This window comes from Sus scrofa, chromosome 13, assembly GCF_054392235.1.
Source record: "Sus scrofa isolate SSC_HxYL_T2T_F1_AM1 chromosome 13, Sscrofa_HxYL_maternal_Yorkshire_Landrace_v2.0, whole genome shotgun sequence".
NCBI lineage: Eukaryota > Metazoa > Chordata > Mammalia > Artiodactyla > Suidae > Sus > Sus scrofa.
Window position 1 is genome coordinate 163,221,898 of NC_139395.1, and position 19,972 is coordinate 163,241,869.

The 19,972-nt window shown below is 31.5% G+C and overlaps 1 protein-coding gene across 9 annotated transcripts in view; it reads right to left on the reverse strand.

The window, feature by feature from the left end:
- NECTIN3 (nectin cell adhesion molecule 3) overlaps positions 1 to 19,972 on the reverse strand; it is a 132,058-nt gene that overhangs the window by 43,981 nt on the left and 68,105 nt on the right. For 5 of the 9 annotated variants that reach the window (XM_084991366.1, XM_084991371.1, XM_021070394.2 and 2 more), the window contains one exon: positions 14,657 to 18,116. In XM_084991366.1, coding sequence (XP_084847492.1) covers positions 17,536 to 18,116 — 581 coding nt within the window. In that variant the 3' untranslated portion in view covers positions 14,657 to 17,535. Of the gene's footprint in view, positions 1 to 4,125; positions 4,211 to 6,546; positions 6,686 to 14,656; positions 18,117 to 19,972 lie in introns of those variants that run through there. The other 4 variants (XM_084991367.1, XM_021070395.2, XM_084991372.1 and 1 more) reach the window with 2 other exon arrangements.

A 19,972-nucleotide genomic window follows, 5' to 3' on the forward strand; every position in this document is an offset into this window, starting at 1 on the left:
AAGTGCCCTTAAATCATGGAAAAGGGCAGACAATTCAATAATTTTTGAACAGGGAGTTCCCATTGTGGTGCAGCAGAAATGAATCTGACTAGTATCCATGAGGATGCGGGTTTGATCCCTGGCCTCGGTAAGTGGATTGAGGAATCCAGTGTTGCAGAGAGCTGTGGTATAGGTTGTAGACCTGGCTCAGATCCTTGATTGCTGTGGTTGTGGTGTAGGCCAATGGCTACAGCTCCAATTCTACCCCTACCCTGGGAACTATCATATGCCATGGTGTGGCCCTAAAAAAAGCAACAAAAAAAAATTTTAGTAAAAAAATAATAAATAATAAAAAATAATTTTTGAACAATTGGTTATCCCACTTGGGGGAAAAATAGGTCACCATTTTACATCATAAGTTTCTGATTATTTAAAATTAAATAAAACATCCCATAAAACTGTTAGAATTTTATGATCAGGGAGAGAGGGGGAATGGGAAGAAGTCTTTTCAGAAAATATTTAACTTCCAGGAACTATAAGGAAAAAGACAAAAAGATTCTGACTATACTGTATAAGACACTATAAAGTTAAAAAATAAGAGATGGATATAAGACAACAGATTACAATCCATATCAAAGAGCTTCTTAAAAATTAACAAAGTTCAAAAGGTAACTAAAAATTTGAAAAATTACATAAATAGGTAGTTTACAGAACTACAAATAGGTAATCAATTATGAAACTTCTTCTAGGAATCTATAAAAACTTTCCAATGAAATATTTTTTCAGTTTTATTAAACTGGCAAAAGAAAAAAAAAGTTCTACTAAGCAGGATAAGAGAGAAATGGGTTATTTATGGGAATAGAAATTAATACAATCAGTTTGGCCAACAATGTGACACCTAGGAATGTAAAAAATATTTACAGTAATTCTACTTCTTTGCATATATTTTATAAATACATGTGTACTATAAAATATATAAAAGTACACTCACTGCAACAATTACTGTAACAAAAAAAAAATAGAAACAACCTAGGAAAAACATTCGGTAATTTGTCGCTTATCAATACAATGGAATACTACTACAGTCATTAACAACGAGATAGAGAAATAGCAATAGTTCTCAAACCTGAATGTGCACTGAAATTCACCTAGTGAGCTAAGTAAAATACCCATGGTCTCCAACCCCTGCGGTTCTGATTCAGTAAACCTGAAACTGTGTTCAGGAATCTTGACTTTTAATAATCCAGAGGATTTTGATAAAGGTAGCAACATCAGTCACTCTGAAAATTATTGGTCTGTAATAGAGTAGAAAAAGTAATTTCTAGAATATGTATTCTATGACCACATTTATGTTTTTTAAAAACTACCTATAGATGTAAATTTGGAAGATACACGCTTCAAAATAAATTTGTGGAAAAATGTCTATGAGGATATTCAAATTCACAACAATGGTAAGCTCTGGGGAAGAAAATGATATATTTGAGCATATGGGAATGAAAGAGAATTTTAACAGTTAACTCTCTAAATTTCTGAGGTACTTGGATTTTTTTTTTTTGTACGAAGAATATACTTATGCATTACCCATAATGTTAAGAAAATAAAATATAACAAAAAGGTAAAGTGCTTTTTAATGTCATGAGTTAATATTTGTTTCCTGAATCAAGACTAAATTTTGTGGGATTATGAACTAATAACATGACAAGCTGGTGGTATTTCTTAGTTATTCTTTGCCTTCAGGCAGTACATTCCTCTTCTAATTTCCCTCATATTTTGTATGCCTCCATGCATTTTCTCTGCAGTATTAGTTCCCACTCAAGGAAATCACCCCTTCACAATACGAGGCTTCAGTCTCCTTACTTACATTTAGAGGGAGAAGTCTCAGCTATGAGTTTTGGCATTATTACCACAAAAGTAATGGTTAAGTTGGGGGACAAATGTAAGTAGTAAGGACCTGTTTCTTTCTACAGTTTCCCAAGAGTAGAACAGGTGGGAGTCTGTTCCTTAAAGCCAGGACAGCGTTTGGGACATTACCTGGGCTTACCAGGTCACTAGGCCTGGCTGTGAGGGTTGAGGACTAATGACTTCAAGTAGGAATTACATCATGAGTTTAAAGTTGACAAGCTATCCAGTGAAGTGGAACATTGTGAAGGCATTTACTATTACAGCATGCTATCACTGCATGAAACTAATTAGACAGTAACTACACACAGATTTCTTGGTAACCAGAAAATAGTTCTATGTATTCTGCATTTACATTACGTTTATTTATATAATGTACATTAAATTAAGCACAAACAGCCATATAATTTACATGTGACATAATAACGCGTGAATCATAACAAACTATCTTACTGATGGATAATGATTTTAGGCTAAATTAATTCTTAAAATCTTTATAGAATTAGGAATTAGTTCATCTCCAACTCGTTTTGACTCTCCTAAGCAAAATGACAGAAATCAGCTGACCCTTAGCAATATTTCACAGACTCAGTTTTATAGTTAGAAGAGGGAAACAATCTATCATGTTTTTCACCTGTTAAATTTTACAGATGAGGAAAAAGTCACAATGGTACTAAATGGTCTGACTCTTATGGTCCACTATTTGTTATCCACTGCAGGTGCTATCCCATCAATTTCTGCTATAAAATTTCTATTACTTTTACACATAATTCTTTATTCCCACCTAGATTTATCCTTGTGATTATGGAATTCATATTCTAATCAACAACTGAGTAATTTTATCACATGCATCAAAACTCCTACTTGCAAATTTGATCCATCTAGGAAGTCTTCTCTGCCTCCAAGGATACTAAAAATTGCAGTTTGTACCACTGTCAAAATCATTCAGGGAAAATCTTCCTTCCTTTTGCATTTATTTAGCAGTGCTTACATATATAGAAATTATATTTTCTTAACTAAAACCCAGGACACATGAAATGAGTCAAACACTTTTTTTCCAATTCATAAGCTTTTATAAATATTTAATTTAAAAATATTAAATAATAGGAAGTAACATTGATTTTTATGGACAAGAATAAATAATTAGGATTGTTCTAAAAATTACTAATAACATTATTAAAAAATTCCCAAACTTGAATCTAGAAATCCTCCAGTTTATAACTAGTTTTATGGAGAGAGGAAGATAGCTATCCATCTATAGCAGCTAACATTTCACACTACTTGTCAATTTATTCGCCAAAAGAGATGTGAGGCTATGCTTTTTATGTGAAAACAAGAGATCTAAAAATATGGCACATCTTCACCCTTAAAACACCACACTTGTGCCAAGGTGATGAAGCTGGTAACCACTGTCAGTGAGTGCACGTGACACAGAATGCTCCTTCCTGACCCCTGCTCACACAACCCAACTATATGGCGAACTAAGGAACAGAAGCTGAGAACATTTTAACATATATTCCTTTGCAGTTTTCCCACCAAATTAAGTACATTAGTTGGTGTGCAAATTTATATACCTTATTTAAGCTGAAGATAGAGGACATATTTTAGTAGAAAAAATATTATAGAATAGTCCCATAGGTAATAAAACCCCAGTATAGGGTTAGAGCCCCAGTAGGCTGCATGGGTGAAGGAGGAAAACACACACACACACACACACACACACACAATAAAAAACTATTCAAACATTCTGATGGCTTAAATTTTCCCAAGTAGAGCATATTAACCTAGATACAGAATCCAAGATAGAAGCATTAAATCAGGACATCCCTGCATATACGGAAGAAAAAAAAAAGAAAAATATATACACCAAGGGAAAAAAACCTCTCCATCATACATCATACCCTACCATTCAATTTTTCTACCTTTTATTTTGTACAGAAATGCCTATTTTCCAATGAATCTGTATGTCAATAAAACTGTCCTAACAGTATGTCTTCAGCCATAAGCTTTTAGTAAAAATTTGAACTCCTAACACAGTGTTGATTTATCTTAGTTATACTGGCCACAACTTCTTTTCTTACCAGTTTGTAGACAAAATTTAATCTCCTAAATGTTTCAGAGAAATGATTATGTATTGTTATGCAATATTTAATGTGTAATGACCAGATAATATTCTGAAACAAATAATACACATTGCTTGTTTTTATTTTGTTTCATTTCATTTGAAGTGTACTCAGGAACACTTACCTGATACAGAAGCTCTTTCTGAGGCAAAGGTGGGGATCGTTCTTCATACATCGGAGGTGGTTTATGTGTGGGTGGAAGGTCAATCCTGCATCAAGAAGTTTAAAAAATGTGATTCCCACATTTAGCAACAACAACAACAACAAAAAAAAAAAAAAAAAAAAAAAAAGTGGGGAAACAATCAAGGTTCTTTTAAGTTTTAAGGATATTTTCCTCGCACTAATATTTACATTACGTTTATTTATATTAATGTACATGTTTAATTCAGTTCTTACATTTCCACTAATGTACCACAGATGGAACAAAAAGTAAACTGGTTTTAAATGTTCTTATGTTTAGGATCAATCTGAAATAAATTCTTTGAAAATTATTAAGTAATCCAGTATATGACTAAGTGTTGCACAATTTTACAAGTGACTATTCCTACCAACATTTTAAAGATAGTCAACATGTGTAATGCGAAATACTTTCCTCCAAAGTATAAAAAAGTGATTTAAATGACTGTATCTGAAGATGAAATGGAAAAAGTTTACACTATATTTTGGAAATACTTCCATATTTATCACGTAAATTAAGATTTTCAGTCTACAAACCATTATAAATACTGCCACCTAAAATAAAGAGACCATTACAACCTTAGGAAATGTATTTATTTTTGCCCAAATGATCTAATCTATTTTTAAAAATATTTCCATATATTTGTAAATTGGTGAGTTACAATGAAAATAGAATTGAATGTATCTTATAGCTCACTGCATTTTAGAAAATAATTTTTATATATTCTCCTACCTTTGAAAATCACAAATAAGTAATTTTCAGTAATGATATTAGTGAATTAAACAAAAATTTTACCTATATTAAAAGATAAGAGAATGAAAGCTATAGGGGTCAAAGTACTTATGAATTCCCAGTGGTCTAATAACTTCTCCATGTGTGCATGAAATAATTTTCTTTTTAGGGCCAAAGCTGTGGCATATGGAAGTTCCTAGGCTAGGGATGGAATTGGAGCTGCTGCTACTGGCCTAGGCCACAGCCACAGCAATGCTAGACATGAGCTAGATCTGTAGCCTAGTCACAGCTTATGGCAATACTGGATTCCTAACCCACTAAGCAAGGCCAGGGATGGAACCCACATCCTCATGGACACTATATCGGGTTCTTAACCCAGTGAGCCACAATGGGAACTCCTGAAATAACATTTTAAATGAACAGAATTCAAACAATAAATAAAATGATTACATTGATATAACTGCTAGCTTATTAGTAAATTATGTTTTCGAAATTATAGGAAAGCTTGAGATAATTTGGCAACTAAGATTAAGTTAACCACAAGCTAAGTTGCTCTAGAATATACTAGAATTGAGTTTTACAGTATTATACTGAAAGAATACTTTATAATCCTTTGCTTTAAAGTAATTATTTCTTTTAATGTAACAAAAACCACAGCAAATTTATAGCTCCAAGGTGCCCAAAGTCATTTAGGTGAGAAAACCAAGATTCATGGAGGTTATGGGACTTGTTCATGGTCATACCACTAGTTTGATTGTAACAGGGCTGAGACTAACACCCAAGTGTCTAATCCAAAGAGAACAGTGCTATAACTGTGCCAGATTAGAGAGGCAGAGACAGAGACAAAGCATTCATGAAGAAAGAAGAAATACATTGAGTGCAGCCTTATATTCGCATATAAAAACATTAATAGCCACACAAGAAATACTTCATAGTTTATAAGCAACACCATCTTATCCTACCGTTATCACAACACTGTGAGGTAAGAAGGAAAAGTATTATTTCCATTTCACAGATGAAGCAACAAAAACTGTGGATGGAATTAAGTCAACTGGGACATCAGTCTTTTGACTATACAACAAAGTGCAATTTCTGTTTTATAACTCTTATCTCAATGATAAGCTCCCAAACACTGCATTTTCTTTAAATAAAAAAGACGCACATATTTTAATTCGCTTGAGCCAAATTTCTTAAACCTTTAAAACTATGTTTTTAGTAACTTTTGGCAGCTGAAAGTTAAGTTTGTATCTATACATAAGACAGGCATACACAATCTAAAAAAGTAATTAAACTTCTAAGATTTTTTTATATCTGTCTTCCAACTACTTGGTTGAAGACTTGCATTTTTACTCAGAAGGCAGGAGAACATGAAGTGTCACTATGTCACAATTTGGGAAGATGTGTAATATACTGTAGGTAAAAAAGGTGTCTGATACATTTGCCTCAAGTAGCCCCTTGTCACTGTTTATTTACCAAGATGTAGTTTGAGACTTTCTAACAAAACCATAGTTGTCTTACAAAGACCTAAAATGTATCTTTACTTCCATCCTTCACATTTTCAATGAGGAGCTTTAAAGATAAAGACTGACACATACTGAATATTCATAGTTGAACACAAGCAAAAAAGTTACCCACACTTTGTCAAGGTAGGATGGTCTCTTTTTTCGAGGAGTCAACAGCACAGTCACAAAGATAGCAATGATGAAAAGGGCAAGGACAGCTCCAATTATAGCTCCAGCTACTGCTATAGAAGAGGTCTGCTTAAATGGAACATCTGTAAAGTAACAAAAATTAGGTTGTTCAAACAATTTTAAGAAGAGTTCTTGAATTTGTGTCCTTTAATTTCTATAATGTGCAAGGACTGATTAAAGTATGTTGTCCAACTGCACGCTTACAGGACCCCAAATTTATTACTTTTTGTAGCATTATGCTAACACACTTTTCTCCTATAAGATGTCAACTTTGCTTTTTTTAAGTTATGAAAAGAACATCCCCAGATATCATGAGTGAATCTACTATCTATGGACAAAGAATGTCAGAAGAAAAGAAAGTAGAGAAGAGGATGAAGACTAAGTTCTTACTCTAAAAGGTGATAAAGCATAACAAAACAAAAAATTCCATATTCTTTAATGGAGTTAGCCAACAATATAGACAGACATTTATCATTTTTATTCTATTAAGGAAACCAAAAAGCCTTTAAAGGGTGAAATAGCACTAAAACCCAGAAAATATCCCAGACATAATAAATACAGTCAAAAAGTGACACTGCAAAAATTATTAAAATAGAATTGTTACTATTAAAATAGTACTTCTTGTAGGTAATTTCCCTTGACACATATTTAATACAAAATACACTTAAGATAGTGTCTCTACTATAAAATTTTGTAAATTCTTCCCTATCTCCTGGCTACAGACACATTATTATATCATTTGAGTTCCAATTTCTCTTTCCTCACCTGCACCACAGATATTTTAAGGATTTTAAAGACATATTTAGCAGTTTGTACTTCACACAATTCTAAAAAGAAAAAAAGTCACCCTACTTTGTGAACTCCCAAGTAATTTACTAAAATTATTTTCAAATATAAGTATTATGGAAATGACAAAACCATCAATACTTATGTGTATTATTTTGACAATTTAAGCTATATTAAATCTAATAACTAAATTTGCAGAGCAATCCATCAGTTACAAAGTACCTTCAATATACGTGATTTTACCCTTCTAATCAGTAAGAAAGATATTTAAGGTAACACTCTATAAATGAAGATACTGCAGTTCTAAAGCTAAATATTCTGTCCAAAGTCATTCAATCAATACATTGGAGAGAACACATAATGAATACAGCTAGGTTAGAGTCAGACAGAAACCTCCACTTGTATACCCTTTGGGGGCAAGAATGGTTTTTCACAACATTTAACGTAATCTCTCTTTCTGGGTTTCTTATTTGGAAACACAGAGCTCTTAGTTTTCAATTAAATTGACAGTCACATATACCCATGTAATAATTACAATTACTGCTAGAATCCAGACATGGCAAATTTAAATAGAATTAAAGCACTATAGGTTTTGAAATGTTTCACCTACTTACCATCATAATATTTCCACATAAATACGTTTAGAAGCATTTTCCAACGCTTTATTAAAACAGGAGTCACATGGTGTTTTAGATTCCTGAAAAGAATATTTTACTTTCTTTCCAATTATAAAAATTTCTTTATCAAACTAATAATCTTGGGTTTATTAATGGATCATTTTATTAGTCTCATTCTAGATTAAAAATCTTATACCAATGAGCACCAGGTAACCCATATCAACAATCTTTCAAAGACTGAATAGAATCTCAAAATATACAATTATCTTAAACACTACAACTAGCTTCATCATTCAGGATGTTACCCTCACTTGCCCATACATAACTGTTGTTGCTTATTTCTCTCATCACTAAGTCTATCTGAATATGTGTTATGTGAGAAAAAGATCTGAAAACCAAGCTGATCAAACATTATTCTGCTCTTATAAATGCAGATAAAAGACAAAATAATTTAGTGCTAATTTTCTCTTCTATACTGTCATTTTCCCCATATATAGTTTTGTATTCAGTTTTAAATAACAGGACAGTTGAAATCTATTAAGTTTACATGAACAAGGTTTTTTGACCAAGCCACACATCTTTTTAGCAGCAAAAGTTAAAAATCTGTATGTGTCAAGTATGCTACCTATTCCACACTCGTTGAAGATTTCCCTTTAAAGGAAATTTTTCTTTTGCCCTATCATTTTTGCCCAAGTGTGGAGAATTTAGTTATTCTAATAATGCCAAAGTTAATATCATATTTATAGTAATAGTTCTGAAATTATTTTTCAAAACTTCAAGTTACTCTTTGAATATAATTAGCCCAAATTAAGATTCTTGATGTACACATTATAAATTCTTCATCAACCCTCATACCTCCTCCATGAAAGCTTTTCATTTAATCTTAGCAATATTAAATTTGGTAGTGCTTTGTAAGCAATAAAGCAAAATTAGAATTTTAACATCCCAATGTAATTCCCAACTTTCAGTATATATTTTTCTTAATATCCTGAAGTAATTTTCAAATCTATAAATAGATACTATTCTTTCAACACTTAGTCTACTAATCCAATACTGTCCCATTGGTTTTATAATTTCTAACTCTAGAATTCTATAACTGAAAATTGATGTATGTATGTATTCTATAACTGAGAATTGATGTACGATGATGCATGTATCTTAATTTATGCATATTTATTTCACATGGTCCCACTCATTCTTTATACCTATCCCTTTTTTACACACCTCTTCTTAGCATCAGAACAGGCTAGTTAGTGCTGAAATGAGGAGATGGAAGAAAAGTTAGGTGTGAATCCATTTACCAATTGGATAACCTACTCTATGCAAATAAACTGATTATGTTAAGTATATGTATGACGTATTTCATATTTCCTTTTCTGATGCTTCAACTAATTGAGAAAACATTATATTTAAGAGTATTAGGATTTTAAAGTTATTAATGGGTGATGAACTCTAGAATGAAAAACAACAGAAGAGTTCAAGTTTCTTGCATGCAAGTCAAAGAATTTTGATGAAAATTGAGAAATTTAGCCCTAACACTGCCTGGTCACATCCTTGCCCACATAACCTACATAGTCTCTATATTCCAACAAAACTAGTATGAGAAAAAGTTAAGTAAGCAAATATATAAAAATTTGGCATTTTTATAGCTTGTTTACTGAGTGATTGACATGAAGCAACATTATCATCACCTAAGGAGATGTTCTACTAAATCTAATTATATGTTTATAAGCAGTACAAAGCAAAAAAACAAAAGCATTAAAATATTTAGTATAAAAGGACTGGTGCATATCTCCCAAAGAAAAGAATCCTGTTACCATGGCAGCTTTTTAACCCATACACATTGGAAGCTCACCTCCAAAAACAGAAAAATGGCATTCCTCAATACAACAAAAGTATACTAACCATAATAAAAGATAATATGCATGTCTTACAGGGAAAATGATCAAAAATCAGTTATAAATTACCAAAAAGTAGATATAAGAAATAACCTTCATCACTTTTGAAAAAATACAAATATTACAGAGATAAAACTGAATTAAAGTTTGTTATTACTCTGATACAAATAAATAAGAAAACATGTAAAAGCTATTCAAACATGTGCTCACCTAATTCACATCTAAAACTGAAGCATTATGTCTTTAAAAGTTAAATACTATTCTATACACTAAAATACGTGTTTACAGCAATTTGCTAAAATCATTTAAAGTCGGTGAGTACAGGAATCTAGTCCCGTTTCACACTAAAACACCAAATCTTAACAATTGAAACATTGTTTCATTCCTTTTTCTTCTTCGTTTCCTTCATTAAAACATGTGATGCCACTGACTGATTCACAAGTTAATGTGATACCCTTCAAACATATCTCCCCACTTTTTATTTGGGATTAAATACATATATTCCCACAAAACATATCACTGTATTATCAACTTTTCCCATAAATATATCCCGCTGCTTTAATTTTCAGTAGCCCTTTTTAATGCTTATCTTTTCAATATGACATCTAAACCTTTAAATCCATATCCAAATATTTATCTCACTACTTTTTAATAAAAGTTCTCTTTGTTTCAAGCCAGTCTCCTCAGGCTCTCATCCAACAAATTACCAATAGTAATCTAATATGTGCCACACCTTGTGATGATGCTAGGAATGCAACAATCAATTTTAGTCTCTGTCCTCATAACAAAGAGCCAGCTCCTCAAGTAGGGTCAGAGAATCCATGAAAATATTTATTTTCCAGTGAAGTATTGAAAGAAATATTTGCTTATTTAAGAAAAGAGGGGTAGAGGGCATTTAATAAAAATTAGTGCCATAGTACTAATACATTATATGGATTGGCACCAGTGGCCCTACTTGGCCCATGTGTTAACTTTTTACCTGCCACATAGGACACCCACAATATCCTATAGGAAGTGTGGAGTAGGACAGCTCCAGGATGAGAGTAAATGGTTACATATTCACATGGTTATCCTCAGCACAGTCAGCATTTTTTGTGACATAGGAGAGCTCAGATGAATGAACTAAAAACTTACCTAGGTTTAACAGAGTCAAAAATGTAAAGGAGGCATGGAGTGGGTGCTCTGTGTGACAGGTGAACATCTGACCCACAGACCAAGTGAGAGTATCAGTGCTAATCTGTACTGTATCCTAGTAAGAATTTACTCCTAGTAAATGTCATTCCTGCAAAGAATTGACAGAATGAAGATGATACCAATAATGTGGGCACATAACACCCCCCCCAAAAAAAGAACAATGTAAATAACTTTCTCCTAATACACAAATTATATCAATTACATTTTGAGGTAAAACCATGCCAATCTAACCAGATGTAAGAAACCAAACCCTCAAAATCAAATACATTTAGAAAACACACAAAATATAGATTTATATTCACTCTTATTAATCAACCTCACACTAAACCCACACTGTGCTGAAATAACTAATATAACTGGCAATAACTAAGGTAACTGGCAAGACACTAAAAACCAAACACCTTGAACATGAACACTAGCTCTAAACACAGTATTTGGGATGAAAACTGTTAAGGTCCCAAAATGCACTCCCTTCCATTTGAAACTACTTGTTTTCAAGAGGAAGCATTAGCTTTCATACCTAAAAACATGAGTCAGAATATACCGAACATGAACTTAAACCTTTGAATCACTGAATCAAAAAGTATAGAATCAAGATTAAGAAAACAACTGCAGCACAATCATGTGGTTTTCTCAAAAACAGCATATGAGAAAAAAGTTAACATTTAAAATGAAGCACAATTATATTGTTTACCCAAATGTTACTGTTTTAAGGAAAATATTTTTAAAATGTTGTTTCATCAGACTTAAAATTTTTGAACATTTTATAATGCATATAGCAAATTTTTATAGTTGCACATATATAATTTATAAGCTTATACATAGAAGTACATAAGTTTAACTGACAGGTACAGTCAAAAGTGTTGAAGACCACCGATCTAGAAAAGATAATTGCTAGAATAAAATGTGAGGTTATAGTAGATGTAAGTCAACACCAAAGAATATGAACAGCAGTTATTAATTCTAAAGGGAAAAGAAAAGTTTCATGAAGCTATTATTTGTGGTGAACCTTAAATATGGACTGGTTTCCCAGTGTGGTGATGGAAGGAAAGGGAATTTCAGGTAAAGGGAGCAGCATGGACATAATTATTCAGACATCAGAGCACATGGTATGATAAAAAAAAGCAAGAGTTAATACATCTAGATATTACATAGGTTCGCTGTTTGTAGATCTAGGCTTTGCCTATCAAGTGTCTGCTAATACTGAAATAAAACCGGGTATTATGTGCCTTCTAATGAAGAAACATACCACCACTTAAAAAGTAATCCTGCCCCCCAAATTAAGCTTTAATCTTATCAAGGCTCTAGATTTCACCGTTAACTTACAGAAAATAAAGAGGTGCAGTTGGCACAATCCAAACTGGAAAACTGTAGGACAAATGAAGCTGCTTCTTCACCCAATAAATTACATGGAAAAAATGGAGTGAGGAACGGCAGATAAGGAAAACACAGATTTAAAGACATCTCCATCAACCAATGTATGGATCATATTGGATACTAGCTAAAACTGCAAAAAACATATGATGGAAATTAGAACCCTAACTGGATACTTGATATTAGGGAATTCCTTTTTGGTGTAGTAGTGAATCTGTGGTTACTTCTTCTAGATGTTATCTTTTAGAGCTACATAGTGATGTATTTACAGATGCCAGGAGCAATTATGTAGGCAGGAGTTTAAATGAGACAAGACTGGCCATGAGCTGATAATAACTGAAACAGGTATATGAACATTCATTTCATTAGTCTATCCCACTTTTACTATACTTTTTTAATAATAAACTTTTTTAAAAAGAAGAAGGTCAAAGCCTCTAGACCGTGTTATCTCTGCCTTTTAGATCAAACTGTGCCTCTGAGACTAGATTTTCCCTAAGATATTTCTTACAGCCGAGACTGTGAAATTAGGCATTATATCTACATAAAAGTATTGTGCAGTAAGAAAAGAGGGCTTGAATTACTCTCAGGCTTTAAGAACTACTTAAAATTATTCTACTAAACTCAGTTTCACTAGGCTTCTTCCATAGCATCCAGCCAGAAAAGCAACTATTAACTAAAAGGCAGGTAAAATGAAAACATCCCAAAACTGAATCAAGTTTCATCTTTTAAGTTGAAATGAACATGATAAAATAACTATTATCAAAGTTCAAGAAAAGAAATGACCCCTAAGGTTATATACAGCAAAATCTTTGTAAGCAATGTTTGATTTCAAGCTCTTGATGGAAACCTATCACTAGTCAACTTAAAGAAAATACGTACTTTCTAAAAAATGTGCAACTTACTGGAATATACAGAAGAAAACAAATACATAAACAGAAAGCAATTTAAAGAACACAGAAGAGTTATTATACTGTGTATGCTATTCCAAAGATTATTTCATGCATGAATCTTTACTGGTTTAACAAGAATAAAACCAAACAATCTATTAAAATGGTATGTTGTTTGAAAAAAAAATGCTGCTTGCTCTAAAATAAAGTTTTGGAAATAAATGTATCATAATATTAAATGTCAGAAATAAGAAACACGGAGAAAGTAATTAAAAACAGTAAGAAACAATGTCACTTCTAGTCAAAGCAGGTCACAAGCAATAAGTTAAAAACACTAAATGCCAACTTTAAAGGTACCTTTGAAATGTGTCAATTCCAAACATGAATTCCAAACATACAAAACTTTGACTTAAGCCAAAGTCAAAACAAAACATTTAAAATTTAACTGCTAGAGTAGAGAGATTAATTCACAACCAAGGAGAATATATTCTTGATATATATATATATCTCATATATATATATATGATAGGAATAAATGATTAATTAAAAGTAGATCTATAATAGTTGACAAGACAACTTTGATGCTTCCTCAAACTTTTTAACTATATCCTTAACCTGATATAGTCTTGTCTGGGAAGAGAACTAAAATAGGTTTCAAATTCCACAAAACATCATTAATTAAAGGAAATCAGCTTACACACACACAAATATTCATTCGTTCTCACTCAAGCAAATACATTAATGAAGATGAAAGTAATCCAGAGCCATAGGCTTGTTACAGAAATATGCTTCTAAAGAATTTTTTTAAACTTTTATTTAAAGATATGTTGCACGGCTATTGGGGCTACCACCTGATAAGTAACTTCGTTTAAAAAAAAAATCACTAGTACAAATTAAAATCAATCCCAATATACCAAAAATTTGAGACAGGAGCTTTTTATAGACGATACATTAACAAGTAAACAGGAAAAACAATTCAATCTGTAAATCATTCCCCTGTTAGAATTAAAAATTCAATATGGGCACCATTTCTTCCTTTGTTACATTTTACATCGCTTACTTTCACACATTAACAACTCCTTGTTCACATATTTTGCTTTAGCAATATTTACCAAAAGCAAAATCAATCTCAAATTGGATGTTTTTGCATATAAAATTGCCACATTTCTCTCAATTTCTGCACTTATACATTGTACTTCTTACGGTCCCTTACATTAAACATTCAGCCAAGGTTACCATTATAAAACTTTCCTATATGGCTATCAGAATCAATACCTACTACTGAAAAACCTTAATGGTTTCTTTTTTTTTTTTTTGGTTTCTTTAATGTTAGACTTATCAAACAGAAACCTTTCAGGCACATGGTAAAATACTAACTCTTTCAACTATAAAGTATTTCTCAATTATCACTTTTAAAGCTAATCCCTAGTCCATTAAAGTTTCAATGTATTTTAATAAAAATGGCAAAAAGGGAAAAATAGTGTTGCATTCATCTCCATTGTATTACTGAATTATTTTAACCAGTGTGAAAGAAAACTCTAAAGTGAATACAAAAATGAAAAAAATCAAATACAAGGAAATAAATATAAACATGGCCAAAATAAAACTATTCCATCTTTTCCAAGAGAGTAGGAGTTCATATATACCCATCAATTAGCTGTGCATATTACTGATATTCAAAATTTAATTTAACAAAAATGTTTATTAATATGACTATGTTTACAAACATGTCTCTATGTACAGTAAACATATTAACTTCTAATAAACAACAGTGCAATGCTTCAGAAAGTCTTAAGCACTAGTATCAGATTCTTAAAATTCTGAAGTCTTTTAGCTTGTCAAATGATTTAGATTAAGGATACAGTATATATCAAACACTCACTTGTAGTTTTCTGTATCACCCTCTACTGCAAAAAAAAAACCCAAGAAACCAACCCCCCCCCAAAACAAATGAACAAAAAACCCTAACCACACAATGGACATAATTTAAAAAGTTCATAATCACTAAGTAGATATTAATATTTTAGAAATAGTTCTCAAAATACATTGCTAATTTCCTTCAGATTAGATTCAAGTTGATATTTGTACAATATTCTAAATGGGATTATTCTTCTCAGATTCACATAGTACTTCAAACCACTGTTCTAAAGATGAAGTTTTAGTCAAAAAAGCCACAAATTTACATCTTCAATGGCAAAAAATTTTAGACTCATCTTTCTGATGACAATATCATTGCTGATACTTAAATAAAAAAATAAAGTCACTTCAGTTATAGGGTATTATCAAGAAAGTCTTTCTTCCAAAGCTGTGGACCAAAGAGTCCTAATACTTGTCTATCTGTGGCTAGTTATATTTAAACCAAATATTTTTAATAAGATTCTAGTGATCTTAACTGTATCCTTAACCAATATTTTAGTGTTAGATACCAAGTATTTAGGGAGAGAAATAAAACAGGTTTCTAGCTTCCACAAAATACCTGCTAGTTAAAATAAAGGAAGGCTTTAAATTAACAAAGCCTTTATTACTTGCAAAATTCTACAAACATATAACCTTGCCTTATAAAAACATTTTTTTAGATTTGACTAGGATTGGGAAGGGGATGGTTGGGAGGGTGGAAAAAGTACCTACTTTTCCTTTTTATTAACAAAATAATATATTTAAATTATGATTCTCCTACTAACTTCTATTTCAACTCCCTGGAAAAACACCTAAGGCAATTCTACACTCCTTTTTTCAAATGAATCATCAAAAGAAGAAAATATATTCTTTGGGCTTCAAAATAGTTGCCATTATTACAACTGTATAGGACTCCATCAGAGAAGCAATTTAATTACCTCACAAAGATCCATATTTGAACACTTAGATTTCTTTTTCAAAAGATACACATGAGTTTTGGAAAGATTATACTTAATTATGTAAAAAACAAAAACAAAACAAAAAACCTCGTATTTCCAGTTTTAATTGGAAAAACAAAAATCTTAAAACACATACATACATTTAGAAAAGAAAAGAGGATGGTTTGCCAATATCCACCAGCAAGGGTTAGTGATCAGGTCTATAATTCAGATTTTTCTTGATAAATCTCGAATTTCCAAGTTTATTCTATTTTTTCTATATATTCACCCATTTGAATAACATCAATAATAAATGTCTGAAAGAAGATGGTCTACAAAATTCTTTGTAACAGATTCTTGGCTGAAACATTTGTCTCATTTCTAAAAGTGGTACTCCAATGCTTATTTACCCACAGTTTTCCATATTCTGAAATGCTCTCTCTGCACTATATTTAATTACGTACCATCTTTATTATTCTTGTATTTAGGACATAAAGCATTAAAACAAAACTACTACTTAAGGTACCAAAAGCCATATTCACATGACGATATAAGCACTGTCTTCCAGAGATGAAAAAATTGTAATAATTATCATGTTTAAAAGGAGTGTTTTTATTACTCTTGTATGTATTTTGGACAAAATCTGATCAGCTAATTATGCTCTTCCACACATCATGTTCGCTGAGTTTATCTACCACAGTTTTTAGTGCAAAGATATATCTTTGAAAAGCCACTCTACAGTAATATGGCAAGGCTCATTAAAATGCAGAGGTAAAGATTCCATTTGTATAGAAACTTAGAAAATAATGCTTGAAAAGAAAAGGTGTTTCATCAGGCTGAATTTTTTTAAATACTAAAAATATATATAAACATTTCTTGAATTAGTTTTATAGTCAATTTTGATGTAGTATCATTTAGTGGTGATAAATTTTGAGAGGTATATGTTTAACAAACATTATACTTGAGATTACAGTTTTAGGTAAACATTTAATACGCAATGCCAAGGATAGTTTCCTTTTTTTTTTAATTTTTTTACCAAAAAAGTCATACATTTAAATGTTGACATTTCCTCTTACCTGTGTGCCTCAGACCAATAAAGTACTCTGCATTAAAATTTAAATCTTGAGACAGTAGTACAGCATTGAAAAAAAAAATTGTAAAGCAGCTCAGATACAATGAACCCAGATTTTACATTTCCATTTGTCAAATCAGAATATAAAAAGTAAGCTTGAAAATCAAGTTGAAAAAGCTTATTCTTCCTCAAGAAAAAGTATGAACAATCTGAAAATGATTAACTAGTATGAATTAAACACTGTACATAGTTAAGTCACATTTAGTGGTTGCTAAACATACCACTCCCTCCTGGAAATTACGGAACCATCTACATGTGAAACTAAGTCATCTTCATTTTCGTCATAATGTTCATCACTGACGAACTTCATTCCCATTTTTAGATCTTCGTAATAATCCATTGGTCTTTCAAACCTACTGAGATTTTCTACATTGTTCCACTGTGTTTTTTCAGGCTCCTCTAAATAGTCTTTCCGTATTAGATTGTTCACTGGATTTTTGTTTTCTTTTTTTACACTGTCTGGGTAAGAATCAAGCTCATCTTGTTGAAGAACATCTATTTGTGATTCTTTTTGCATATCTGATGGTGGAATGTAGTTCTTGGCAAAGTAGTCTCCACGAAACGTCCGTCTTCTCCTATAGCAGAATATTCCAGCCAGAACACTTACAAGTACTACGAAGAGAGCCCCACCCACTACACTAGCAATGATTGTGCCAATTGTGTCATCCTTAATTGTTGCCAAAGTTGACAATGGGAAGGGCAATTTTTTTGGTTCTGTTGCTAGATCCTCGAAGTCAGCAGTTGAGGGATGCCACTGAACTGTAGGCTGAAGGGTGGTAGTAGTAGGAGGATCTAATGGAAACAGTAAAGATAGACAAGACACAGAAAGGCAAAGAATGTCAATGCAGGCTGATTCAGCAGCAAGTTGAAAAGACAGCACAGTTAATGAAAATATATTCCTAGTAACAATAGTTTTTCATTCTTAATTTAAGATTAGAAGGTAGTGTGGTACTTAATATTTAAAAAAAAAATAACTGACACACAGTCAGTTACCAGTTAACGTAAAGGGAATGAAAAATTATGCATGGTGTAAGTCTTAAATTATTCTACTATTTCAAGTTTAAGCATGATATTGTACTCCGAGGAATACTTTTTTTTAATGAAGAATATTATTTAACTGTCCTATATACAGCTGGCTTAAGAATTATCATTACCAAAAAAATCAAATCAAATCATTTAAATGTACATTTTCTCAGCCAGTAGCACAAAGAAGTAAAATAAAAGAATGAAAAAATTAAAGTACATTTTCTTAATATCCATCTTTACCTAATATAATTTATTTTTGTAAGAACTAAACTTATCCTTAAAAGAATGAAAAACTATAGATTCTTGTTAAGTGGCCACAGTATAAGCTGTTGGTTTAATAATTCTCTCAAAAATATTTTCCTTAAGTAAAGAAAACTCACTAATTTTTAGGAAGCACATATGTAGTTTATACCATTATTTAGTGACTTAAATAAAAAGTATATATTTTAACTGTGTTAGCCAGATGGGCTATTATCAAATGACAATAACGGACAGAGTAAAAACATGTTATAAAAATGTCATCAGCATGTCTATACTCCATGGGTAAGATATCTGAACCTTTAGGAAATTGAGGAATTTTCAACCATATCTGCAAGATTCAATGTCACACTGCTTTAGAATGGAGTCTCAAAAAGAATAGCTAATATTTTAGAGAGAACATTCTAATGATACGCATATATTAGATGAAAATGATCCTGTGTATTACTATTAGATAACAGAGTAAATAGCCATTAATATTAAAAAGCAACTAAACATATATAGTCAAAATTAAAGACTGGTTAATTATCAATTAAGTGGTATTTATAGGCCATGTTATACAAAATTGTAGAGTTTGAAGAAAGGATGAGTTTAAAAACCCTGAATTTCTTCACTGATAAAAAATAAATGACCCAAATGATAATTTCCTAGAATTATTTTTTAAATGAGTGGTACTGCAGAGCTTTTAAAAAATGATTGTTAGAAAAATACTAAATCTACATGGGGTAAGTTATTCTAAAATTACAAGCTAAAGAAAATACTTACTGAAACAGGTTTCATCACGGAATGCCATATATACAGAATGTGGTAAAAATTTAGCAAGTACAGTATAAAATGTAACAAGTATATTATAACTCATTCCCTAAGAGTTTAAACCAATATAACAGGCAATCCACTCAAGTACTCTGAAGTGAATATCAGTTATCATATTATATGTTAAGTGAGTCAAGAGTTTTAATTTGTGAGAACATATTCACTAGCTGAACAAATTCAACCTTAAAAATAGTGGAACTGTAGGATCATTTCTACCATAAAAGTAGTAAAGCTTCATGTAGTTCAGCCTCACAGAACCAGGATATTAAAGAAAGAGACTAAAAATTAATCATTTATATGAAAACTCATGTATTTTTTGAAGAGGAAGACAAGTTAAGTTTTAAGTATAAATGTCATCTTTACAATGATTCACAAAGAAAAAAGTATTATAATAAACAAGCACCAGCATGTTACACAAAAGCACAAATCACCTAATTAATGATTTAAAACTCACAAATTTTTGTTCAAATTCTTAAAGTTCTGATAGCTCTTAATTAAATGGTATTTTTCTCAGAACAGTACATATACACCTGAGCTTTCACCAAATATAA